Source organism: Microtus pennsylvanicus, chromosome 1 (assembly GCF_037038515.1).
Source record: "Microtus pennsylvanicus isolate mMicPen1 chromosome 1, mMicPen1.hap1, whole genome shotgun sequence".
Lineage (NCBI taxonomy): Eukaryota > Metazoa > Chordata > Mammalia > Rodentia > Cricetidae > Microtus > Microtus pennsylvanicus.
Window position 1 is genome coordinate 71,329,411 of NC_134579.1, and position 27,005 is coordinate 71,356,415.

Consider the following 27,005-nt stretch of genomic DNA (forward strand, 5'->3'; position numbering starts at 1 on the left):
CGGCTCCTAGTGCGGGCGGACCTCAGCTAGGCCTTCCCGGAGGAGCATGCCGGGTCCGCTTCATCCCCGCTGCACTCCACAGTGACCGGAGCGTCCCCGAGTCTGTCCGCGGGGTCCTCACAGAATTACCTCGGCGGAACCTGGCAGCCGGAGCCGATACCTGCACCTCTCCACACCTAGTCAAACATTCGCGCGCCACCCAGACCCGCGCGCCGGAAGTGACGTTATCGTAACGCGCACTCCCGCCGTGCCTTTCGCCGCTGTCCTGTGGCGGGAACCGCGGCTCAAGAGGGACGGCGGCGACTGTAAGTGTCGGTTCTGCGTATTCTCGGCCTGGATCCGGGCTGGCGGGGACAGGGCTGAGTCCTCCACCTCTGCGGTGGTCACTGCCTACCGCGGCTCGGGCGGCATTGTCGTCTGCAGCCCGCGGCGGGAGGCAGCAGCCCCGCGAGGTGGCAAGAAACTGGCCTTAGACCAGACAGTGACCGCGTACTGTGTTTTGTCGAGCATTAATTAACCCGTGGGCCAAGCTCAGCTCCGTTTTTGCAGTTGTTGACTTTTTTTTTTCTTTTTGGTTTCTGAGACAGGGTCTATCTGTAGCTTTGGAGCCTGTCCTGGAACTGGCTCTTGTAGACCAGGCTGGTCTCGAACTCCCAGAGATCCGCCTGCCTCTGCCTCCCGAGTGCTGGGATTAAAGGCGTGCGCCACCACCGCCCGGCTTGCTGTCGTTTACTTTTGAGTCGTCGTTAGCCCCGTTTTCACATTTCCTTTGGTAAAGCTTCTCCAGATGTCATGAAGCTAGTCACGTTTAAGCACCAACTGTAGCAGTGGGGAAAAGAAAACAAAAACAAAACACATTGCGATCGATGCTGGGAGTTACCAGAGAAGCCGGGGATAGCGGAGGGGTGGTGGTTTTGGAGCACCTGAAAATAGCCTGTAAATGTGCTTATGTATTAGTAGTTAGGTTTGGTATAAATCTTAACACTTTTCTCATTTTGATTTCTTATTTTGAGTCTATCACAGTAACTCCTGCCCTTAGAGCAAGATTCCACCCTCCCCGCCCCCAAGTCTTTGAAGGCCAGCATTGGCTTTGCTAGAAAAGCTGCTCTCAAGGCCCAAAGGAGAGATGATATTGTTCAATTGTAAGGACTTTGTTCCCTCTTATGACCCTGTGACCCTGAGTGCATTCAGAGCATTCTAAGTCAGTACTTATTAAGTAATTGCTGAATGTCTTTGCACAAGGTTAGGCGTCCTTTCACAGGGAACTTGCCCCTAATGCTTTCTTTTTTTTTTTCTTTTGCCTTATACCCAGGAAAAGAAACCATGCAGGCATTTCTAAAAGGCACGTCTGCCGGTACTAAACTACAGTTCACTAAGGACCGGGCAGTATCTGCCACTGCAGGAAGCAGTGGAGAAACCAAGAAAATCAAACCAGTTCCTTGGGTGGAGAAATAGTAAGAATCAATCATTCTTTTGTTGTTGGAATAACTAATAAGTTTCCTCTTTCATCAGTTCTAGTCCATTTTTTTTTTCATGTAAGGTGGATATGCTTGGGCATCAGATGTAGCACAAATTCTTATTGTTCTTAATAAAAACCTGCAGTGAGGTATTAGGGGTGAAAGCTGAAGGATCAGAGAAGCAGAGCCACAGAGCCACTAGAGAGACCTTTCACCTCTACTGAATCCTCCAGTTGAAGGAGCAATCCTGTCCCTATGAACCCTCAGACTGCAATGAGCTCCTATCTCCTCCCAGCCACATCACTCCTGTCTCCTCCCTGGGGCTGGGATTAAAGGCCTGAGATCCCAAGGGCTAGGGTCACCTTTGTGTGAGCTCTCTCTTTTAGACTATATCAATTTTGTGTAGCTCCGGGTAGCCTTGAACTAACAGGTCACCTGCCTCTGTCTTCTGAATCCTGGGATTAAAGATGTGTGCCATCAGTGCCTGGCTTCTAGTGGCTTAGCTCTGCACTCTGATCTTCAGGCAAGCTTTATTTGTTAAAACGCACAATATCACTACAGGGGATTTGCCGTATATAGATGCTAACTTTGTGGGAAGGAAATCACCCAGTTATATAAGTCCTTGGACTGATATAGTGCTGAGTTTAATTCTGTAATTTTATTTTATAAGTGAGCTAAAATTTTTATAAAGGGTACAGTTTTAGAGTCTTAGGTACAGAAATAAACAACCTCTCTGTGAGCTGGCTATAAATAGTACTACTGAAATCTCAATTCTGTCCCCATTTATTATAATATGCTGGAAATTTTGGGGGTTGTTTTGTTTTTTAGCATAAGAAAAAAGGTTTGAAGTAGCACTAAGTTGTCATCAGCTAGGTGATACTCGGTGTAATCATTAACTAGCCTCTGTCGTTACCAAGGATTTTCAGGTTATTTACAAACTAAACAAGACCTTTGGGTTATTTTGTTGTTTTAATCATTTTTTAGAAACTAAAATATAAGTACATGCACATCATTCCCACCCCTCCCTACCCCCAACTTATTGCATGTTCGTGTCCCCAAAGTCAGTGCTTATAGCAATCTAGATTTTGTTGTTGTTTTAATTTTATTTATTGTGTATTCTGGAGAGTAAAGGTGCCTGTGTGCCACAGCCTGTGCATGGCGGTCCAAGGACAACTTGTGGTAATCAGTTCTCAGCTTCCACCCCGCTGAAGCAGGATCTCTTGTTTCTCCTACTGTGCGGCCTTCTCCAGGCTAGCTGGCTCCTGAGCTCCCAGGCAGTTCTGCCTCTAGTCTCCCTCTAGGAGTGCTGGTATTAATACAGCTAACGTGTCTACCCAGGTTCTGTGGATCTGATTCAGAGCCTCAGGCTGTAAAGGCTAGCACTCACCTGTTGCGCCATCTTCCTGACCCTAATCTAGATTTTTAATTTACTTTGCATTAATTCACTGGCTTTTCTACATGGTAGGTAAGCACTCTACCAATGAACTGTACTCGAGCTCAGAATTCTATGTTTCTTTGCATTTCTAAGTTTTATTGTTTGGGAAGGAGGGTGCATGCCTTAGAAAGCATGCCTTGACTCACGTGGAAGACAGGACAACTTGCAGGAGTTAAGTGCTTTTGCCTCTTATCTTACCAGCTCCAAAACTAGATTATTTTTTTAATTAAAAAAAAATATGGGGGAAGGGGGCTGGAGAGATGGCTCAGAGGTTAAAAGAACTGACTGCTGTTTCAGAGGTCCTGAGTTCAATTCCCAGCAACCACATGATCGCTCATACCCATCTATAATGAGATCTGGTACCTAGAACACTATACACACACACACACACACACACACACACACACACACAATAAATTTAAAAACATATGTGGGGAAGGGAGAAATCTAGATTTTCAGCTTCCCCAATCAGTCTGGATACGTTCTTGCATGACATCAGACTGTATGCTGCTTCTCCTTTGGAGAGGCTTTACATCACCATATAGCTGCTGTTCATTGTTTTCATAGATATCTGCCTAATCCTTGCAGGCATTTGGATGAGAGTTTGACTTACAGCACACAGTGATTCTTGCCCAGTATTAACCTGATTAATTATAAAAGTGTGAGCCAGAGAATTTTGGGGCCAGTGAAAAGGCTCAGTGGGAAAGACCCTTGGCTGTGTAAACCTGACAACATAAGTGTGATCCCTGAACACCACAGTGGAAGGAGAGAAGTGACTCCTGAAAGTGTGTACACACACACATAACACTAAAAAGTTTTGAATTGTGTTTATTTTAGTTTACATGTGTGAGTGTTTGGCCTGCATGTATGCCTGTGTACCATGTGCCCATAGAGGCCAGAAAAGGGTATCAGAGCCCATAGGGCTATAATTCTAGATGGTTGTGAGCTGCCATGTGGGCACTGGGAATTGAACCTGGGCCCTGTGGAAGAGCAACAGTTGCTCTTAAGCACTGAGACATCTCTGTAGCCCCCATAACTTTCTTAAAATAAAAGGATGTTTTGTTAGTTTATTAAGCAGAAACTTGAGTTGTACAACCTGGGAGAACAACTTTGTCATAGTAATTACTGACTAATGGCTGGAGGTGGTGCTCACACCTTTAGTCACAGCACTGGAAAGGCAGAAGCAGGCGGATCTCTGTGGTCCAGGTAGCAAGTTCTAAGCTAGCCAGAGCTACATAGTGAGACTTTGTCTCAAAGTATAAAAATTACTAATAAATTACGTACAATAAAAGTTATTATCTGGGTGTGGTGATGCACGCCTTTAATCCAAGCACTCAGGTGGCAGAGGCAGGCAGATTTCTGAGGTCAAGGCTACCCTGATCTACAGAATGAGTTCCAGGACAGCCAGAACTAACCAGATAAAAACCGTCTCAAACAAAACAAAAAAGGTCTCCTTTATTTTGGCGTAGTTAGTTGTTAGAAAAAATGGTACTAACCATATAATGTATTAGTAGAGACAGAAAGTGTGTGTGTGTTTGTGTGTGTGTTTACGCAGACATTTGATATATTATTTTACAGACCAGACAGGTGTTCACCTTTTTCTTTTCTTTCTTTTCTTTTCCTTTTTCTCTTTTTTCTTTCTTTCTCTCTTTTTTCTTTCACCTCTCTTTCTCCTCTCTCTTTTTCTTCCTTCCTTCCTTTTTTTTTTTTTTGATTTTTTTTTTTTTTTTTTTTTTTGGTTTTTCGAGATAGGGTTTCTCTGTAGCTTTGGAGCCTGTCCTGGAACTCCCTTGGTAGACCAGGCTGGCCTTGAACTCACAGAGATCCGCCTGTCTCTGCCTCCCAAGTGCTGGGATTACAGGCGTGCGTCACCACCGCCCGGCTCTCTTTTTTTTTTTTTTAAGACAGGATCTTACTATGTAGCCCTGACTGTCCTGGAATACACTATGTAGACCAAGTTGGCTTCAAACTCAGAGATCCTTGCTAGGATTAAAGAGGTGGGCCTCCATATCCAGTTCACTGTAAATTAAATTCCTCTGCTTAATAATTTATGTGTGTAGTATAGGTAGAAACAAAAATCATTTCATTCCACTAGTGTGTATTTTCTTATGGTAAATACAAATGAAGACCGCCTACTTTCAATTTTATAACTAAGAAGCTATCATTGATTGGTATTTTAGCAGAAGGAACACTTGAAACTTCTGTGGCTACCACATATGCTAAAATAACCTCCCTTCCCTCCATCCTTCAGTCGTCCAAAGTGTGTGGATGAAGTTGCTTTCCAGGAAGAAGTGGTTGCGGTACTTAAAAAGTCTTTAGAAGGAGCTGATGTAAGTAGATGTTGTTTGATGGTATTGGGAAGTTAGCATTTATTCACCTCTTCCTTTATTTTAACCTTTTATCCATAAATATAACCTTAAATATATGCTATAAGTCTTTGATGCTACAATTATCATCTTCTGTGTGGCTTTTTTTTTTTTTCCGAGACAGGGTTTCTCTGTGGCTTTGGAGCCTGTCCTGGAACTAGCTCTGTAGACCAGGCTGGTCTCAAACTCACAGAGATCCGCCTGCCTCTGCCTCCCGAGTGCTGGGATTAAAGGCGTGCGCCACCACCGCCCGGCCCCTGTGTGGCATTCTTATGTGGTGTTCAAGATCACTGAATACAGCCTGGTGGTGGTAGTGCATGCTTTTAATCCCAGCACTCGGAAGGCAGAGGCAGGTGGATCTCTGAGTTTCAGGCCAGCCTGGCATAGAATGAGTTCCAGGAAAGCCAGAGCTACAAGAGAAGCTCTATCTGGAGAAACAACCACAAAGTACGGTGAGTAAGATACATTGGGACCCTTTCTCCATGAGCTTATATTTTGGAGAGGAAAGAGAATAAACAAGTAAATCAAGTTAGATATAAGCATGTTACAAGAAATTACAAATACTTGTTACAGAAAAGAGCCGATTTTAAAATAGATATAGTTGGCTGGGTGTCGTGGCATGTGCCTTTAATTCTAACACTTCAGAAGAATAGGCTGCTCTGTTGTGCGTAGTAAATTCCAGAACAGTCACAGTGAGACCCTGTCTGAAACATGTGTATGTGTAGGTACATATTTTTTTAACCTAGTTTTATTAAAAAATAGAGCATATAATTCTTAGAACACTGCATTTCCTGTCATGGATAGGACAAAATATCCTTGATAACTTGCTTTTAAATTATTATAGTCAACATAAGCCCATTTGAAGAGTTAGCAGGTTTGTTTGGTTTAGTTTTTGAGACTGGGTTTTAGGTACTCTAAACTAGCCTTGAATTCCCAGTGTAGCTGAAGATAATCTCATATTTTAGAGCCTCCTGGTTCTACTTCCCAAATGATGTCATTGCAGGTGTATACTAGGACACCTGGCTGAGTAAGCAGTTTTAAATTATATATGAAGAGGTGTCCCCATGTCTTATGAGCTCAGTACAGAAAGGGAATCAGAGGTGAGCATAGGACATAGTTTTTGCTTTATTCTTAAGTTCCGTCTTCTAAACCTGACTGCCTTTAGAGACTTGGTTTGCCCTTCCATTATTCATTTCTGAAGTTATGGCACAGGTTAAGGAGTGTCACTTTTCCAGAGTGATTGGAACCAAATATGTTTTGGATTTTTGATTGTGTTTGTTTTGTTTTGTTTTTCTTTGTTTTTTATTAGATTTTGGAATGGTTGTGGGTTAGGCAACTTTGCATCTTTTTAACAAAATATCTGATATAAACAACTTAAAAGGGAAGTTTGTTTTGGCTTACAGTTCAGAAGTTTCATTACGTTTTGCGCTACAGGCTGATGACAAAGCCTTAGCATATGGGCCTTTTTTTTTTTTTTTTTTTTGGTTTTTTCGAGACAGGGTTTCTCTGTGGTTTTGGAGCCTGTCCTGGAACTAGCTCTTGTAGACCAGGCTAGTCTCGAACTCACAGAGATCCTCCTGCCTCTGCCTATGGGCCTTTTGGAAACACTTAAAACCTAAGCATTAACGCTTACATAAATCCAAATTAAATGTATTTGAGATGAGACCCGCAAGTCAACACAGAATTCATTAATGTTTCATACCCATGCCCTGAATTTTATACAGTGGCATTTTGTGAATTGAGGTTTTCATACAATCCAAAACAAAGCTGTAAATATCTTACCCACCCATGTAGGCAGTTGTGGATTGGTATCACATCATTGCTGACTTTTTTTTCCACTTCTTTTGTTTATTTGCCTTTTTCTGACAGTTTCTCTTTGTAGCTCTGACTGTCCTGGAACAATAAGTTACTGTTTTCTACATTCACATATCAGTGAATTAGTACTATTAGTGGTACATCAAACGTTCCCTTGTAGTACGATGAAAAAAAAATGTCTTCAGAGAAACCATGTGTGTGGCAGCACATTAATGTTTAAAATAGTTTGGATTTGGGATTTCCAATGAGGGATTCTCAGCCTGTATTATACTACACAATGAGAAAAACACCTAGTTAAAATTTTAAAATCCTTTCCAGTATTCATTTTGATTTGATCCAAATACCATTTGTCTTTTAATGCTATAATAGTATACAATGTTAATTGGCTACTAACAGATTACAAAGTAATTATTAACATTTCTAGACAAATGTAAGACTGTCACCTAATATAACATTGGTTAACCTCTTTTTTTATCTGGGCCTGCAAGTGCAGGTATACTCTTAGCTACTCAGGGATTGAGGCCCGAAGACTGTAAACTCAAGGCCAGTCAGGCCAAGTTAGCCAATCCTGCCTCAAAATATAAAGTCAAAAAAAGGGTGGGGATGTTTACTGGTAAATTTTTAAATAGCATTTTTAAATAGTACAGGGGTCTTATGTTTGATCTCCAGTGGTACAGAAAAGGAGGTCTTATTTAATATTTTACACTTCATTTCTGAAGAAATTAATAAAGTGATTTTTGTTTTACTTTAAAGAGTTAAAAGTCCTTTCTTTCAAATATTTTAAAATTGAGCAATAGTTTTTTTTTCTGAGATCAGTTTATATAGTATAAAAATTAATACTCTTAAGAGAAGGTAGCCAGGCAGTGGCGATACACGCCTTAATCCTAGCACTTGGGAGGCAAACAGATCTCTGAGTTTGAGACTAACCTGGTCTGCAGAGTGAGTTCCAGGACAGCCAGGACTAACACAGAGAAACCCTGTCTGGAAAAACAAAAAAGAGAAAGGGTAATGGGGGTAAAAACATGATACACACACACACAATTATTTAATGTATAACTAATAAATGTTAACTAAAGACATTTTAAAATAATTTTACTCAACTGTGCAATGGTGGTACACGCCTTTAATCCCAGCACTCAGGGAGGCAGAGGCAGGAGGATCTCATGAGTTCAAGACCAGCCTGGGCTACAGAGTGAGTTCCAGGACAGCTGGAGATACACAGAAAAACCCTGTCTCAAAAAACCAAAATAATAATTTTACTCTTGGCTTAAAGAACTGAGGTGTGTTATAGTTACCTTGATTAATCATTACAAATAGAGCCATATACATATCAAAGTAATTATCACCTTAAAAAATAGGAACCTGAGAGGGTATGCTAATTCATTTGCACATTGCAGTGATACCACCCGTGACACAAACAGCTTAGGATTTAGGCAGTCTCACAGCGCAGGGAAGGCATGGGACTTTTGTTGGCTGGTCATACTGCATTTATGACCAAGAAGCATAGAGATGAACGCTAGTCCTGACTCCTTTTGATGCTCTGAGGCTTATTTCCTCAGTGAATCTAGAACATGTCACGTTTACAATCAGTCCTACATCCCAAGTCTCTTGTCAACTTGACATCCAAATATACGACTTTTTTTGTTTGTTTTGGTCTTTTGGTTTTTCGAGTCAGGGTTTCTCTGTAGCTTTAGAGCCTGTCCAGGAACTCACTTTATAGAACAGGCTGGCCTCAAACTCACAGGGATCCACTTGTCTCTTCCTCCCGAGTGCTGGGATTAAAGACATGTGCCACCACCATGAAATGGCTCCAAACATTCAACTTTTAAGCTATGCTGTTCTGACCCTCATCCCCATAGGCTGATGGCTGGCTCATAATACAAAATGTATTCAACACAATTTCAAAAATTCTCTGTCTTAAAGAGCAGAGACTTCTGAGACTCCCTCTGTAAACTGTGAGTCCCTTACAATCCAAGCCAAGTTACATAATTTTAATATACAATTGCAAAGTGAACATCCCTATCCCAAAAGGGAGGAAGGGCACATAGCAAGGGAAGAATAGATCAAAGCATATCTTAAACCAGCTGGACAGACAAACATGAGGTTCTAGAACAAAGGACTTAGGTAGCCTCATCCCTCCAGCTTGGCCACCTCCAGTACACATGATTTCTATCTTGGACCAGCTCCTCAGTAGACATCCCACTATCTTATGTCTCCCACATCCCGGGGTCTCCATTGCAACTTCTGCCTCACTTTCACAGTAACCTCAGCAGCCTTTCTGAACTTTGGCATAAGCACTATGACTTTATTCTTAAATTGTTCATATCTGTAAAACTAGTACCATGTAGGTGATGATACTAAGTTCTGCTTCCAGTTCAACATGTAGCTTGGTCTGTCTGAACTACTGTTTCATAGACCTGTGTGGCTTCTGGGCTGACCCTAGAATATTCCTAGAGATATTCCTCAAGGACATACCCAAGGGTTTGTGAACCCAGGATCTGTTAATATTAATCATCATATAGGATATTTTGATTTTTTTTTTTTGAAAAATAGGGTCTCATAGCTATCTAAACTATGTGTTGTTAATGTGGTAGTCTTTTTTTAAAATAATTTTATGTGCATTGGTGTTTTGCCTACATGTCTGTCTGTAAGGTGTCAGGTCTTGGAGTTAATGACAGTTGTGAGCTGCCATGTGGTTGCTGGGAATTGAACTCAGAACCTTTGGAAGAGCAGGCAATGCTCTGAACCATCTCCCCAGCCCCCTCTTTCTCTTTTTTCTATTTTAGGGTAGGATTTCTCTGTGTAGCCCTGGCTGTCCTGGAACTCACTCTATGGACTAGGCTGGCCTCAAACTCAGAGATCTGCTGGATTCTGCCTCCTGAGTATTAGGATTAAAGGCATGCACCACTACACCCAGCAGTAAAAGTTTTTCACCTTTTTAAGTGAGCTATCTAGTGAGGTTGGTGGGTATTTTATAATTAAATTCAACTGTTAAACAATTAATAAATGCAGATTTTAAAAAATGCAGCAAATATAGAATCCAACTTGCAGTGCATAGCCTTGACATGGCAAGCAGAATGGTGTCAGAGTCCAGATTGAGAATTACATACATTCAGAGGAGAAAGTTCTTTCTTACTGCAAGTCATTATAAGTGCTTGAGGTTTTGCTGCTGTTTTCTGAGTGGAGTAGGAAGCCGATGAAGGCTTTTAAGTGGCACTCAGGGCAGTACCTGGGTGTTTGGGTAAAGCATGAATGAACAAGAGGGGCAACATGTGGTAAAAGTCAAACTACTACCTACTTATCTTCAGAATTCTACCTGAGTTAGAGCTTAATGCATTATCAAGGTATAGTAGACTGGAATTCTAAGTGGAGGCAGGAGGGTCAGGAGTTCAAGGTCATCTATAATTACATAGCAAGGTCAAAGGCATATTTAGAACTTTAAACACTGCGACAGCATTTATATTAAATGTAGTCCATCAGGAAAGTCATCACACCATTTCACAGACCGTTGGGTTTTGTCGGTTTCATCTATTTGTGACAGAATACAATCTACAAAAATTAAAAATTAGGGCTGGAGAGATGGCTCAGCGGTTAAGAGCACTGCCTGCTCTTCCAAAGGTCCTGAGTTCAATTCCCAGCAACCACATAGTGGCTGATAACCATCTGTAATGAGGTCTGGTGCTCTCTTCTAGCCTTCAGGCATACACACAGACAGAATATTGTATACATAATAAATAAATAAATATTTTAAAAAAAATTAAAAATTAATTTTTGCAGCTTCCTAATCTCTTATTCTATGGGCCACCCGGAACTGGCAAAACATCCACAATTTTGGCAGCAGCTAGAGAACTCTTTGGGTAAGTTGACATTGGTTGATGTCTTAGTCAGTTTTCTATTGATGTTAAGAGACACCATGACCAAGATGACAAATATAAAAGAAAGCATTAAATTGGGGTTTGCGTACCGGTTTTCAGAGGTTTAGTCCATTATGGTCATGGTAGGGAGCGTGGTGGCTCACAGGCAGGCATGATGCTGAAGAAGGAGCTGAGAACTACATCCTGATCTACAGGGGGTGACAGAGAGAGCCTAGGTCTGGCATGGGCTTTTGAAACCTCAGAGCCCACCCTAATGGCACACATGCTCCAACAAGGCCACAAATTCTTTTCTAATAGTGCCGCGTTTTGATGACTATGCTTTCAAATAAATGAGGCTTTGGGGGTCATTCATATCCAAACCACCACAGCTGGTCAATTTCTTTTTAAAGACTATACACCAGGGACTAAAGAGATGGCTTAAGTGTTTGGAGAACTTTCTGATCTTCCCATAGAACCAGAATTTGGTTCCTAGCACCCACATCTGGTGAGTCACAAATGCCTGTTAACTCCAGCTCCAGGGGATCAGACACCTTTTTGTTTTCAGGTATCCAAACACACATGGCATTTACTCACATAGAAACATGCTAAGTAAAAATCTTAAGTAAAAAAGAAATGGTTTTGAGAGATGACTCAGTGGTTAAGACTATTCACTAAGAATTGAAGAGATGACTTCGGTTTTTCTGATCTTCAGAGAACCTAAGTTCCCTCCCAGCACCCATGCTGACCAACCATGCTTTAACTCTGGCTCATCCTATACCTGTTTCCTCCATGGGCACCTGCATTCTGGACACACACACAAAGCACATATAATTAAAAATATTTTTAAAAGACTTAAGGATCATTCCCTGACGTCTCCAGACAGCTGTGGGTGATGGGGCAGCACATCTTTAATCCCAACACTTGGGAGGCAGGGGCAGGCAGATCTCTGGGTTTGAGAACAGCCTGGTCTACAGAGTGAGTTCCAGTACAGATAGACAACCAGGACTACATAGAAAAGCTCCATTGGGGGGAGGGGGGGATATGTTCATAGTCACTCATTGTGCATACTTGTAACACTTAAGAGGCTAAGGCAGGGGCCTCATGAGTCTAAGGCTACATGACAAGAACAGTTTCCAAAATAATGTTTATAATTGTCTTAAAGAATGTACTTGTAAATGCCATACTTAGTTATACATGTGACTTTTCAAAGTACATGCACTGAGTTCTCTAAATGTTTATGCTTTAGAATATTTAGGATCTCATACTAATTTGGAAAAATGAAGAATAACCTAAACCACTTGGCTTAGAGAGATGGTTTAGCTTTATCAAAGGTAGCAAAGAACCAGAGTTCAGATCAGGTGGCTTATATCAGCTCTAAGGGATCTAATACACCCTCTAGCCTCTGGGCACAGACACACACACACATGCACTAGACATGATAGAACATGCCTATAATCCTAGTGAAATAATCTCAAATTTGAGGCCAGTTTGGGCTTCACAGCAAAACCCTGTTTCCAAAAAGAAAAAGTACATGTGCACATTTTGTCTGTGTAGAGAATTTGGAAAACAGTGGTTTTCTAGGGAATAATTTTATTTTATTTCTCAAATCTCTATAGTAGCATATACTACTTTAAATAAAAAATGTTTCTATACCAGTTAGGAGTGGTGGTGCACGCCTTTGATCTAGCACTCAGGAGGCAGAGGGATCTCTGTGAGTTCAAGGCCAGCCTGTCTATGATTCTAGGATAGCCAGAGATAAAACAGAGAAATCCTGCCTCCAAAAACAACAGTGACAAGGAAAGGTTTATATGCCAGGTGCGATGGTACATGCCTATAAATCCTATACTGAAAAGTGGAAATAGAACTGAAAGCTGAGCCACCCTGAGTTACATAGCTCTAATGTAGCCTGGCTATGAGCATCCATCTCTTATGGACAGGAAAGCTTACTTTGCAGCGGTATCAATGACTGCGGTCTCAGTCAGTGAGAGACCCTGAAGGCTTCTGTAAGGGCCTCTCTCCCAGTGCCCACTCCAGCAGTCTAGACAGGAAGATACTGAAGACAGTTCTTCACAGTTGATGGCTTCTAGTGGGGGAGGGCTCACTCATTTTTATCATGTTCCAGTGAGTATATGAACAGCACAAATTGTACCTGGTGTATTTTTCTCTTTGTGGGGGTTGTGGGGGGACCTGGAAAGACTGGGAAGCAAGTGTGATAGGGGTACATTGTGTGAAATTTCCAAATAATCAATAGAAATATTATGTTGGAGAAAACATCTTTTAAAACGTTCATATTTGGGGGCTGGAGAGAGATGGCTCAGAGGTTAAGAGCACTCACTGCTGCTCTTCCAGAGAACCTGAGTTCAATTCCCAGCAACTACATGGGGCTCACAGCTATCTGTAATGAGATCTGGTGCTTTCTTCTGGCCTGCAGGCATATGTGCAAGCAGAATACTGTATACATAATAAAATCTTTAACAAAAAATTAAATTCTATTTAGGCTTGAAGTATATGCCCTGAGTCTGACCCTTGCCACATACCACCTTACTCATTCATGTTTTAATCCAGAAATTTACCTTTTAGCAAGTTATTTTATGGGAATAAGTCAATGTGCTAAATTATAACATTTAAAACCCAATAGATATCTAACAATGGAATGAATGTTACTGGTTTTAGTAGAAAGTGGATGCTTATTACACAAAACTGAGAAATTAAATATTTATTTATTTATTTGAAGACGTGGTCTCACTGTATGTAGACAAGGCTGGCCTTAAACTCAGAGATCCCCAGATCTGATTGCCTCTGCCTCCCAAGTGCTGAGATTAAAGTTGGCCACCATGCCTGGGCTCTAGGTTTTAGCCAAAATGTTAGATGCATAGCTCCACAAAGAAAGACCATGTGTGTAATTGCGCCGCCTTTTGGTTTTGCTCACCAGGTGTGTTCTAAACAGCATCAGCACCTGGGTTACTTAGTGCTGTTATGTTTCATAATGCTTTTCATTTTGAAATAGGCCTGAACTCTTTCGACAAAGGGTTCTTGAGCTAAATGCATCTGATGAACGTGGAATACAAGTAGTCCGTGAGAAAGTGAAGAATTTTGCTCAGTTAACTGTGTCAGGAAGTCGTTCGGAGTAAGTAACTTGCCTCCCCTCTCTGTAATACAGCTCCTTCTATTTGCTTTAAATGTAGACTGTGGTTTAAATTTGGCCTCCAGTGTAGCATTTGGGTGAGATAATTGGAAGTTATGAAACTAAGTCCCCTCGTGTCTTTATAAGAAAATGGTAGACCCTGTTTAGCACAATTATTCAATCGTTTTAACAAAAAAAAAAAAAAGAAATCCTCAACAGATAAACTGTCACAACCGTTCAGTCTCAGATACCATGTTATAACAACACAGACTAGCCTAAAATCAATCTGAGTTCACAGTGGAAAGTGCTTACACCTAGAGTGAACAGAGAGAGTGAGAAGTAGACGAATAGGCAGCAACTTAAGTTCCCTGCTCTTGATGCAGACAGGCCCTGCAAGGTCCTATTGCTATTGCGTCTGCTTCTCCCTCAGCATGTGGTCTTGCTATGAGAGCCTACACTGTACTAATTCTGCAGCTGTTCTCTCTCTCCTCCCTGGGGTGGGTAGCAGGGGCATGCCTCCTCCCTCCCTCTGTTGTTACATGAAAGGCATTGGTGTCAGTCACTAACAGCCTGGCAACATGAAGGCTAAAAAGCCTTAGAATGCTTCTAGTAGTTTCCTGAATATCATAAAACTATCCTGGGCCAACTAAATGAACAGTAAAAGCCAAAAACAAGATTCATCATTAAATAAAAATGCTATAGAAAATAAAAATGAAGCGAAATCAGTGTACAGAAAATAACCCACAAAATGGAAATGTTTACAAGTCATATCTAGAAAAGGACTTATATCCAGAATATATAAAGAATTCAATTAAAAATACAACTACAAAATGGGCAAAGATCATAGACATTTCTCAACCAATACCATGGCTGAAATAAAAAAAAAAAAAAGACAGAAAACAACCAGCACTTGTTAAGGAGAAACACTGTAAATCTCACTTATTGATGGCTAGATTATAAAGTAGTACCGTGTCGGGGCTGGAGAGATGGCTCAGTGGAGAGATTGCCTGCTCTTCCAAAGGTCCTGAGTTCAATTCCCAGCAACCACATGGTGGCTCACAACCATCTGTAATGGTGCCCTCGTCTGGCCTTCAGGCATACACACAGAAAGAATATTGCATGCATAAATAAATAAATATTAAAAAATTTTTTTAAAAAAAAGTAGTACAGTGTCTTAGAAAATAGTTTTGTCAGCTCCTCTAACGATTAAGTAGAATTGCGCTTGAGTGAGATAGCCAACAGTGAAGGACCAGCTCCTGAGTCCAATCCTGGAATCCATGCAATGGAGAAGACTGGTTGTCCAAAAGGTTGTCCTCTGACCTCACTTGAATGCTGTACACACATACCTTTTTTTTTTTTTTTTTTTTTTTTTTTTGGTTTTTCGAGACAGGGTTTCTCTGTAGCTTTGGAGCCTGTTCTGGAACTCCCTTTGTAGACCAGGCTGGCCTTTTTTTTGGTTTTTCGAGACAGGGTTTCTCTGTAGCTTTGGTGCCCGTCCCGGAACTAGCTAGCTCTTGTAGACCAGGCTGGCCTCGAACTCCCAGAGATCCGCCTGCCTCTGCCTCCCGAGTGCTGGGATTAAAGGCGTGCGCCACCACCGCCTGGCCACACTTTCTTTTTCTTTTTTCTTTTCTTTAAGATTAAGAATTACCACGTGGGTGCTGGAGCAATGGCTTAGAAGTTAAGATGGCTCTTCCAGATGACCCGGGCACAATTCCCAGCACCCACATGGTGGCTCACAACTGTCTGTCTACAGTTCTGGAAGATCCAACACCCTTATATACGCAAACACACAGGCAAAACATCAATGAACAAATAAACAATATTTTTAAAAGGAAAAGAATTAAACCACATGACCCAAAAATTCCATCCCTTGTATTCTTGCATAGAAGATTAAAATTGATGAATGCCTAAAATGTGTACAGATGTAATTATTCCTATTAGACAAAACACCAAAATATCCAAATGATTAGTGGGTAAACAAAATGTGAAATACCCATCTGCCTATTTGGTTATAAAGAAGTTCAAGTATTGGCACCCACTACCATATGGTTAAGTGAAAAAACCGAGCTATAGATCATACCTTCATACAGGCAGTAGACGAGTGGAGCTGGGGTCTTGACAACAGCTGCTTTTTCAGGGAAAAGTCTAAAGTTAGATTTGTTGACGGCTTTACTGTAGGTTCCCCAAACTGTCTATACTGTCAGTTACCTGTGGTTAACTATGGTCTGAAAACAACTAATGGAGAACTTCAGAAATAGTTGGTTTAAATTGAACACCCACCATTCTGAGTAGCTTAGAGACAGTGTCATTTTGACCAGTCTGGGACATAAGTTTGTCTGGGATGCCCACTCTGAACTGTTGCTGGAGTATGAAAGGAGGTTAAAATTACTCTATAGCACAAAGAACAGTAATATGTTGAATTTCATTTATCTGTATCATTTTATAAACAATATAGGTTGAGATGATTCAGAGGGAAAAAACTATTTACCATGCAAGCCTGAAAACCTGAGTTTGTTCTCCAGAACCCTTGTTAAGGTGGAAAGAACCCACTCCAGGTACCCTCCCACTCCAGGTACCCTATTTTCTTACAGGAGTACTATGGGAAGCATGCACCTACCCATACACATTATACACACACCCTAATAAGCTGAGTTATTTACAAGTTATAGGTTACCACATACTAAGATACAAGTGGGTGAACTGTGTATTATATCTCAGCAAAGATACTTATCGGTTTTTAACTCCTGTGTTTCTGATTTAGTGGGAAGCCATGTCCTCCCTTTAAGATTATAATTCTGGATGAAGCAGACTCTATGACCTCAGCTGCTCAAGCAGCTTTAAGACGTACCATGGAAAAAGAGTCAAAAACAACCAGATTCTGCCTCATCTGTAACTATGTCAGTCGGTATGTATACGCCCTGAAGCGACATGCTAAGCCGCCTTTTTAAAGCTAACATCGGTATGCCAGGTGATATGTCTATACATTCCTACATGTGTAATAGTTGGATCAAAGTAACTGATTCATCTTTCACTTTGGATTTGTAGTGACAACATTCCTTATTCTATGTTAATTTGAAGTGCACCATCATGGTTGGTTTTCAATCTTTTCCAGAATAATTGAACCCCTCACTTCTAGATGTTCAAAGTTCCGCTTCAAGCCTCTGTCAGATAAAATTCAGCAGGAGCGATTACTGGATATTGCTGAGAAGGAAAATGTCAAAATCAGCAATGAGGTAAATACTAATTATGATTATATATTAATTCCTTTTATGAATGTACATCTTAAAGAGGTCCTGAAAATTATAATTGAGCACAATTGAAACTCATGATTCCACATATATTTTTTTTTCCTGAGACGGTTTCTGTGTACTCTATAGAAACCTCTGCTTCCCCCAGTGCTGGGATTAAAGGCATGCCCTACCACTCTTTAAGTGCCCTCTTCACATTTAATTCCTTTCTAAAGCAAAGATCTGCCTTTGCACAGATGCTATCTCAACCCACCTGCAAGACTGAGAAACCCTGTCATAAAAACTGACTATAGACTCTAAACAGGATTCTCTCCAGCATTATAGGAATTTAGTTGTCTTTGTGTGGCAAGCACCTGGTAAGCCATCTGGCCAGACCAATTTTCCTAACTCATTTCAGGGAATAGCTTATCTTGTTAAAATATCAGAAGGAGATCTACGGAAAGCCATTACATTTCTTCAAAGTGCTACTCGACTAACCGGTGGAAAGGAAGTCATGGAAGATATCATCACAGACATTGCTGGCGTGAGTACTAGTTGTTACCTTGGCAACTCCTGGCTCTTTATTATTCCAGTACTCAAGTTGGAGACCTTGCCCTGACTTAAATGTCTATTCTTTCAGGTAATACCAGCTACAACCATTAGTGGAGTATTCACTGCATGTCACAGTGGCTCTTTTGACAAACTAGAAGCTGTGGTAAAGGTAATTATTAGTTAAAAGAACTGCTTTGAAAATCTTATTATTTGATAAAATAATAAACTATTTCTGTTTAACTATTTCTGTTGCAGGACCTAATTGATGAAGGACATGCAGCTATTCAGCTTGTTAATCAACTTCATGATGCAGTTGTAGAAGATGAAGAGCTTTCTGATAAGCAGAAGTCCATTATTACAGAAAAACTTGCTGTAAGTATTGAGGCTGTACAAAACTGTATGTCTCTCTGCCCCCTGGGTGCCTGACTTAAACTTTGCTTATTCCCTTTGCAGGAAGTGGATAAATGTCTGGCGGATGGTGCAGATGAACACCTGCAGTTGATGAGCCTCTGTGCAACTGTGATGCAGCAACTAACTCAGAACTGTTGAAGACCAACTTGTATGATGATCTTTTTAGCTAATAAATAAACGACAAAAACCCTATAAAGTGAATATACAATTTATTTAACATTCAAACTTCATTAAGACATGTGCAATATGGCAATTTTACTGTGGGTTTAACCCTACCTAGGATGATTGCTTGCTGAGGCTTAGCAACAGGGTCCAGTTCACGCTTAGCACTAATTAAATACTTTATTGAATAAATACAATACCAAACAAAATGCATTCAAATGTTTTCTAAAAAAAAGAAAAATCACTTTTAAAGGCCTTTTCTAATCAGGCTAATGACAAATACAATAAAGGCAGATATGCTAGTTTAACATAATTGGCTGATTTTATACAGCACTTATATCTTTTAGTCCACAAGTATATTATTAAATGATAGAGAACATCTAATACAACCATTTCTACATAACTAGTAAATGAATTTCTAAGAAAAAAAGATTTTACAGACCCCATCTTTTTATACCCACCCCAACAGTCTAACTCTAAAGAGGATAAAGCCAATGCCTTTCCTCACAAGAGCTCAGGACTAAAGTCGCTTTGCTATCAGAATCTGTATTTGTGATCCGTTATGAGCATTGAGACAAGATTCAAATATTCTCAAAGAAGCACAATGCACGTTGTGATCGCCTATTCAGCAACAGCGAGCACTGCATTCAAACTATCTCATCCCAGGAATTAAATAAGGTCAGCCACATTCATGGGCATTTCCTCCACTGTAGTATTGTAGAAAGTCTCAATGTCACGAAGAATCCTCTTGTCTTCTTCAGTAACAAAGTTTATAGCCACACCTTTCCTCCCAAATCGACCCCCTCTGCCAATTCTGTGTAAGAAAAAAGAAACCAGCAGTCAGGATGTTGCTTTAGTATTACTTCATACTACTGAATATGACGATCCACTTGTTAACCATCAGCTGCTGTTTACTTATGGTTATAGTTCGTGCTTCTAAGTGGAGCACTAGCCGCTAAAAACCAATATATCCAGAGGTGGGAGGAACCATCTTCCTCTGCAGTTAGTGCCAAAAGATTTCAAGGCTTGTCTGGCTGCAAAATGAGATAGGCGCCTTGAGCATTATAGTAAAAGCAGATGACAGTATTGTGTTTGGGGTGAATTAAAGCCCATACCAAAGTGGGCCAGCCAGGAGCAGATGTCAGCCTGGGACAGATGTAAACACCAGGGATAAAAGAAAACAGTTATAAAATCCATTTCGACGCACTTCTGGAACTGTAAACTGTAAATACAAATGCTGCAAGGTTAACTATTTCCTAAAACTTACTTTTTTTCCAGTGGGAAAACAAATATTTGGTATGGTAACCCAAACTTATCACTGCTTTTTGCTCAGCTTTTCACACGTTATACTCAAGATTACTCAAACGTGTTACCTCCAAAACAGCTCTACCTTCCTACCAAGTACCAGACAGTACAGACCACCTAATGCTCCCTATCATAAATGCTAACATAACAAAATGCCTTGGGCTGGAACAACTTAAAATATCAAATAATCATGACAAAAGAAAATCAAATATAAATACCGACTCGCTCTTTATTCAAACAGTGTGCTGTTTCGCTTATGATTCCACGTCCTAAATTACGTCAACGCCGTTTCTGAGCGCCATCTCGTCATCAACTGCCGCTATCGACTCCTGTATTTTTTAAAAAGTCTTTTTTTACATCATATAACAAAGTACAATTCAATTTATTTAGGGATAAAAGCCACTATAACTAAACCAGGGAATCAACTCAAAATGCTACCAGCAACACCAAGAAAATCCCAACTATATAGAATCAATCACCAAGAAAGAAGCACATGAACTCAAGAAAAATCACTAGTAAGGCTCAAACATAAGCTAAGACCAAAAAAAACTAAAGCAACCTAATCTGCATGTATGTACACAACCTTGGCCACATTTACAAGTTTTCCCACTTTGTTCTGATCAATATTCCCAAATCCAATTTTACTTAGACCTTGGTAAATAAATTATGCCTATTTACTGGAATCTATTCCCTGAATTGCCATTACCTTGTGTATAAAACATTGTAGGAAAACGTTCGAAATTCCTTCTCCAATACAAGTGGAGAAGATGCTTTCTCCTCACCTGTGAATATAGTTTTCACGATTGGTAGGTAGATCATAGTTTATAACCAAGGACACTTGTTGCACATCAATCCCACGAGCCTGAAATAGAAACAAGGCTTTTCAATACCTTAAAAATTCAACAAACTAGACATTCCTATGATTATTGTAGGCCACAAGATAGTAATGAACCATACTAAATGGTATAGTCCACTGTGGAGTGTGGTCTAACTTATTCTGCCAAATAGCTTAAGTTGGTTAAGGTTATTTAAAATACCTTCCCCACAAATCTAGCTTTTTGGTACTTTTTAAAAATGGGGGCACACTTACCAACAAGTCAGTAGTGATCAGAACACGACTTGACCCTGATCGGAACTCCCTCATGATGACATCTCTTTCCTTCTGGTCCATGTCACCATGCTGCAAATGTTAACAACCTTTTAATCAAGTATCTCTAGTAAGGTACACATTCAATTTCGTGTATGAGACCAAGCGTCCCTGGCTGCTACTGAGTGTATAGCAGACAGGTATAGTTAAGAAACAATATTGTTTTGAGCAGGGGGAACGACAACATAGCACTCAACAGCCATATTGTAGTTAAATCCTGCTTAATGAATGTAATTTGATTAGCATTACTAAATCCAACTCTTACCAGAGCAGAAACGGTGAAGTCCCTGGCATGCATTTTCTCTGTGAGCCAGTCCACCTTGCGCCTTGTATTGAGAAAAATAACCGCTTGTGTGATGGTCAATGTCTCATACAAGTCACAAAGAGTGTCCAACTTCCACTCCTAATGTAGGTTAAACAAAGTTATGTCAATTAAATTTTCCATTTTAAGAAGACTGTTGTTCAGTGGTACTCAACTTAAGGCTGTGATTCTGTAAGACAGCTCATGTTGAGCTTACCCAACCATATTGTTGCTACTTTATTTTGCTGTTTTTCTTTTAAGAAAATAAATGCAGCTTAAAACAGATACAATGCTCCTTGAAATTTATTTCTAAAACAAAAAACCAAAATTGAAGTGTTGTCAAAAATGGAAGCGCAAATCAAGTAAAAAATAAAAAACCCAGCTACTTTATAGAAGCTGTTCTTCAGTTTAACAATCATTAAATACCAATTTACATTAGTTTTCTCTTCCTGTCCAAAAATTCCAATCAAAAAAATAACAAAAAGTGCATCCAGAATCCAGCAATTCCCTATTTTGCTGCTCTTATGAATCATAATATATATGTATGGCACGTAGAATTCTGATGTAATCTTATGCAAACAACATGTTGAAAACTGCTGTTTCTAAAGACTTATTGCACCAAATCTTAAGACAAAGGACACTGGACATTAAGAAAGAGGTCCACCCCTGTCTGTGGGATCCAGTGCAGTTACTTTTCTTCTTGTGTGTACTCTGCTAGCATCATTACAAAAACTAAGATATAATCCTAGTTTCTGCAATTTTAGCACAGTGCTTATACAAGAAGGTGAGGAAAAACTTTTATACTCAACAATGAGACAAATTACCTCTCTTTCAACATTAATATAAAACTGTTTGATTCCTTCAAGGGTCAATTCTTCCTTCTTCACCAGAATTCGAATTGGATCTCTCATGAATTTTTTGGTCACTTCTAACACATCAGTTGGCATTGTGGCAGAAAGCAACACAACCTGTAAGAGAGAAAGCGGTTGTTTTACCTGTGTATTTGTTGAACTTTCAGTTAATAATACAGAAAAGAAATGTTTGAAACCAAGCGTCTCTGCCTGACTATGGTAGAGCTAAGCAGAGATAGTAAAGTATCAAATACTTTCAGCAGGGGGAACGACAATAGAACACTTCAGTTATATTGTAACTTTACCTGCATGAAACCCAACCCAAACCAGTAGGAGTACAAAATAAACCTTACCTGAATGCTTGTATTTAATTTTTGGAAAATCTCATAGATTTGATCCTTAAACCCTCGGCTCAACATTTCATCTGCTTCATCCAAAACAAACATTTTGATCCATTTTGGAGCTGTTAATCAAAAAAGTCATACTGTATTTCAAAGTTCCTTTAGCCATTTTTAGTAATAAAAAACAACCTATAGAAGACAATACTTACAAAGATATCTTCTGTTTAGCATATCAAACACTCTCCCTGGTGTACCAACAACAATATGAGGGGCTTCAGCCTGCAACTTCTGCATTTCATTTCGGACATTCGTTCCTCCAATGCAGGCATGACAAGTTGCTCCCATATAATCCCCAAGAGCCAAAATTACCTTTTGGATCTAAAAGCCAAAAAGCTTAATTATCATTCTATGAAAACGTAAGTTTTAAGACTTAAGCTCCAAGGCATAATCGCACTATTTTTCTCTGCCAATAGCCTTTATGCATGCATAGCACAAACTTACAATTCCAAGCTTACAATTCTCTTATTGTTCCCTCCTCTTGTTAAAACTGGGGATCCTGTCGCCTCAAACACCAACTGGGGACTAAGGAAAAAAATTTGCACTTTCTCCACTGTGTAGGGTCAGAGTGAAATATATTTTGTAAGGGCAAATGTTGGCCATTTTTCTCCCAGTGTACTGTGCCTTATAACCTTGGCCTGGATAAAATTTCCAGCTTTATTAGCATTACTTCAAAGCCAATATAGCAGTGCTTTGAAACAGGGCATGCAACAGATGCATCACAAACTACTGAGACAGTCAAATGTTTAACATGTCACTGCAGTTTTCATGTTGCACAACTGGATTCCAAGTTTTCAAATGGGTACAGATACAATCTCCACCCTTTGAGTATAAACCTATAGGTTCAACTGTTGAGGTACAACCCTACAAACCTACAATACCCAGTTCCTACTTAGCTTTCAACAAAAACTTCCTGCATGCATGTATAATTAAAATGGGGGCTGCCATTACTAGGACGATTCATACGTTTTAAATTTAAATTCTTCACAGTTGTGAAACCTGAAACCTATGCAACACGCAAGCAGTTTTTTGAACTACACTATCAATACCTGTTGAGCCAGTTCTCTGGTGGGGGCCAATACTAGTGCTTGGGTCTCCTTGAACTCAATCTCCAACTGTTGCAGGATGGAAATAGCAAATGTGGCTGTCTTGCCAGTACCTGACTGAGCTTGAGCAATCACATCATACCCTAAAAAAAGTAGGATACACATTTACCGATCCCACATCAAATCGTCATGTCTACTATACACCATGTATTCCAGTTGGAACATAAATTTATGCCCAAGTAAGTGATCAGCAAGAGAATCTCTTCATTTCAGGTCAGTCCCGAAAGATGATTGCCATCATTTCACTTTAAGGAATACAGACAGGTGCTAGTTATTTCCCCCAAAAGTTACTTTCCCACTTATGGTCCATATATATGCAGCAACTTTTAGTGTGTCAGTGAGTTTTACCTTTAATACAAGGAATTATAGCTCTCTGCTGAATAGCTGAAGGCTTCTCAAAACCATAAGCATAGATGCCTCGAAGAAGCGACTCCTTTAAGTTCATATCATCAAAGTTATCAACGATTTCATTCCAGTTGCTCTGCAAGTTAATGATTAAATTATGAGTAAGATGTAAAAAGTTTACCATCTCAAACCTTTAGCATCCAACACCCATTTCTTACCTCGATGACACCATCGGGGTCCATTCCCTCTGGGCCGCCATGTTCTCTGCTGACAAGAACACTGCAGTTAGACAACTCACCCCTTCCAAGCCACGAACAGACCTCTAGACGGAAGGCCTTTTCCACCCTGTGCCTCAGTACCCTCCACGCATGCGTACTCTGAAATTGCCCGAGCAAGTTGACACTGCGTCTCGGCTAAGCACCACTCTCTTTCCCCACTGGCTGGGAATGTTAGTAAAATGTGTAAAAAGCCCCTTCACTGAGTGCCCTAGGACCAGGCCCTCCCGTTTGGGAAAAGCAGCTCTCGCGAGTGCTGCGCGCGCCGAGCTCCGCCCCTAACTCTGCGCAAGCCGGCGTGATTGACGCCGTGAAGGCCCAGCCAGGACCATGCCAACGGCTCGTCGGCACCCCGTTTACGGCCCGGTGTCATCGTCCTCTAGCCGTCCAATCTCCCACCTTGACAGAACCCTTGGAACCCCCGGCTCGCGCCACCGGCCGCAAATATAGCCGGGACACGGTCACCCTGTCCTCTGCTGACTGCGCCACGGTTCCGCTTGCCATGTCCCGCATGGGGAGGGGCAGCGGCCAACATGTCACAATGTCTCCTAAGAAAAGGCATCCGTAACACGCCGTTCTCCCACCCGTCCTGTCTCCCCACCATCTGGAACCCTACCATGATGGAAGCTTCTCGAAGGACACAAGGGGACTGTGTGTGTCCCTAAGAAAAAGCCCGCATGGCTGCAGTGTGGCCGCCAGCCACCCACGCCAACTGCGGGTGCTAGTGACCTTCCCTACCGGCCACCGGCCGCCCCGGGAGCACCGTACCTGTTGTAATCCGCGGAGCTACCAGACATGATCCGAAAACCCACTCAGCGCCCGACTAAAAAGACAGCCGCGCGGCGCCGCCCGTTTTTTATAGGCTCGCGGCCGGAACCCGTTTTCTCGCGGAGGAATTTTCTTAGCTGTCTTCAGAAGCCTCAAAAATTGTCCTCCTCGGGTTTCTTCCCGCAGTTGAAATCCTAGGGGAGTCGATGACAAAATCCACATTTCATTATTACTTGGTATTACAGCGTTCCCGGAGATCCATGAATCAGGAGCGGGGCTGGGACTCTTTGCGATCGGCGGAAGAATATTGCAGCAGTACGACCGCGCGCCGCGCTCCTCGGCCGCCCTGCTCCTACGGGGTTTCCGCGGCCCTGCCGCAGAGACCGGCGGAGCTGGGGACGCCCCGGGCGGAAGCCGGTGGCGCTGTTCGCTGGCGGGCGGCGTCTCCAGGACGCAGCTCCGGGCTGCCTGCGCGTCAGCGTGCCGCTGGGCCGGGACGCCACGTTCCGCGCCGGAGCGGATGCCGGTTACTCCGCCCGTGCTCACTGCCGTTTAATGGGTCTGTAAAGGGCTACCTGGCATTCAGCCCAGCCTTTTCCTAGCCACCCAGATCTGCCCCGGAAAATGTCGGCCGCCCAGCACGTCCTAGGAAATCCAGTTCGCAGTTAGACCTGTAGTGTCATTTAACTGATGTCCCTTGGGTGGCGGTTCTATTTTCAGGTTCTTCTGGTTGCCTTTAGCTTCAGTTAAAAAAATAATAATAATGCTAGTAATTTAAACCTAACAGATGTGAGAAACGTTTGATGAAATCATCACCAACTTTTGCAAAGGACCTGTCATTCTTTGTACTGAAACGTAGGGTGCTTCCGGCAGGTTCAGCCCTAGCACTTAAAAAGTTAATTCCCTCCCTACTGGTAAAACAAAACAAAAACCGATTTTAATCGCCTAAAGTCGCTTTACGGAAATGGAGAGCAATGCAGTTCTTTTTGCCCGTAATAAACTTGAGTGGCTCCTTAAGCCAAGAGGTTTCCAGCTCCCACCCCTTGCTAAAAAAAAAAAAAAAAAAAAAAAAAAAAAAAAAAAAAAAAATAGGAAGATATTTAATCATTGAGTTTTAAAACACAGCTCTGTTCTCTATTCAAGACAGTATTGTGAAAGCTCATTTTTTTTCTCATTAATTCAGAAGACCAACACCAAATGCTGATTTACCAGAGGTACAGGGGTGGGGGGAAGCTCAGTTTTCTACTTTACAGATATTTGGTTCTAAAAACCATTCTTTTTAATGATTACATTGTATTTGTTTATTTACTTATTGCATGCACCTCAGCGCCTGTGGAAGTCAGAGGACATCCCTTGGGAGTTGGTTCTTCTACCACGTGGATCCCACAAGTGGGTGATGGAATCCAGGTCATCAGGCTCTAAGGCCAGCACCTTTACCCACAGATCCACCTTGCCAGCCCTAGATACTCTCCTTATTCAAAAACAAATTGCTTACTTATGTGGAAGTATTGAGTCAGAAGCTGTAACACAATCAAGATGACAAAATAGAGGCCGGGTGTGGTGGCTCAGGCCTTTAACCCAGGACTAGGGACGCAGAGGCGTGTGGATCCCTCCAAGTGTTACTTGGAGGTTCCCCGCCAGCAAGGGCTGCACATAAAGGGACCTTGCCTCAAGGGAAGAGGTATGTGTGAGAGACAAAATGGACTGGCCTTCTTGTAGATGATCTCAGTCAAAGAAAGTTCGGGCTGGGGGAGGTAATTGCCTGATCTCAGAAACTCAAAACACTAAATCAGAAATGTGATTGCTTACTGTCTAGGCTTACTTTCACTGAGGATGGGATAGGTCTACTACACACCTGCCTGTTGAATGTTTTCCTTGGGGTTAGCCTTTAGACGGCAACTATGGAAGGAATTTCGTATTTAAAAAGCATAATCGGGTGTGGTCCATGCCTTTAATTCCAGCACTTGGGAGGCAGAGGCAGGTGGATCGCAATGAATTTGAGGCCAGTCTGGTCTATGTATGTAATGAGTTCCAGGACAGCCAGAGCTAAAGAGTGAGACACAATCTCAAAAATACAAATAAACAGACCGGTGGTGGTGGCAC

At 41.4% G+C, this 27,005-nt stretch overlaps 2 protein-coding genes and 5 non-coding genes across 12 annotated transcripts; 1 reads left to right on the plus strand and 6 right to left on the minus strand.

Moving 5' to 3' along the window:
* The first annotated feature begins 249 nt into the window (after positions 1–249).
* On the plus strand, positions 250–18,440 carry Rfc4 (replication factor C subunit 4). Its single transcript, XM_075967757.1, has 11 exons — positions 250–305; positions 1,313–1,454; positions 5,144–5,222; positions 10,851–10,930; positions 13,935–14,054; positions 16,816–16,959; positions 17,167–17,287; positions 17,700–17,825; positions 17,922–18,002; positions 18,089–18,205; positions 18,287–18,440. The coding sequence occupies exons 2-11, from the start codon at positions 1,324–1,326 to the stop codon at positions 18,380–18,382; spliced, it is 1,095 nt and encodes a 364-aa protein (XP_075823872.1). The 5' UTR covers positions 250–305; positions 1,313–1,323; the 3' UTR covers positions 18,383–18,440.
* On the minus strand, positions 18,437–25,334 carry Eif4a2 (eukaryotic translation initiation factor 4A2). 6 transcript variants are annotated; one of them, XR_012910113.1, is made up of 12 exons: positions 24,903–25,051; positions 24,078–24,123; positions 23,863–23,995; positions 23,458–23,597; positions 22,561–22,729; positions 22,364–22,473; positions 21,984–22,127; positions 21,124–21,261; positions 20,802–20,891; positions 20,494–20,573; positions 19,934–20,040; positions 18,437–19,220 (listed from the first exon to the last, which is right to left on the minus strand). XR_012910113.1 is itself a non-coding variant. In XM_075967737.1 (11 exons), exons 1-11 carry the CDS (start codon positions 24,929–24,931, stop codon positions 19,076–19,078), a joined length of 1,227 nt encoding a protein of 408 aa, XP_075823852.1. In that variant the 5' UTR covers positions 24,932–25,334; the 3' UTR covers positions 18,437–19,075. The 6 variants fall into 6 exon arrangements, 2 of the variants coding, with proteins under 2 accessions (XP_075823852.1, XP_075823857.1); XR_012910112.1 differs by having other exon boundaries at positions 19,930–20,040; XR_012910110.1 differs by having other exon boundaries at positions 19,082–19,220; positions 19,930–20,040; positions 24,078–24,126; positions 24,903–25,042.
* LOC142842827 (small nucleolar RNA SNORA4) lies at positions 20,637–20,776 on the minus strand. Its single transcript, XR_012909488.1, has one exon. It is a non-coding gene; the product is annotated as a small nucleolar RNA SNORA4 (small nucleolar RNA).
* Positions 20,950–21,081, minus strand: LOC142842810 (small nucleolar RNA SNORA63). Its single transcript, XR_012909473.1, has one exon. It is a non-coding gene; the product is annotated as a small nucleolar RNA SNORA63 (small nucleolar RNA).
* LOC142842858 (small nucleolar RNA SNORA81) lies at positions 21,768–21,945 on the minus strand. The gene has a single exon (XR_012909513.1). It is a non-coding gene; the product is annotated as a small nucleolar RNA SNORA81 (small nucleolar RNA).
* LOC142842811 (small nucleolar RNA SNORA63) lies at positions 22,197–22,321 on the minus strand. Its single transcript, XR_012909474.1, has one exon. It is a non-coding gene; the product is annotated as a small nucleolar RNA SNORA63 (small nucleolar RNA).
* On the minus strand, positions 23,696–23,762 carry LOC142842859 (small nucleolar RNA SNORD2). Its single transcript, XR_012909514.1, has one exon. It is a non-coding gene; the product is annotated as a small nucleolar RNA SNORD2 (small nucleolar RNA).
* Positions 25,335–27,005: the final 1,671 nt, after the last annotated feature.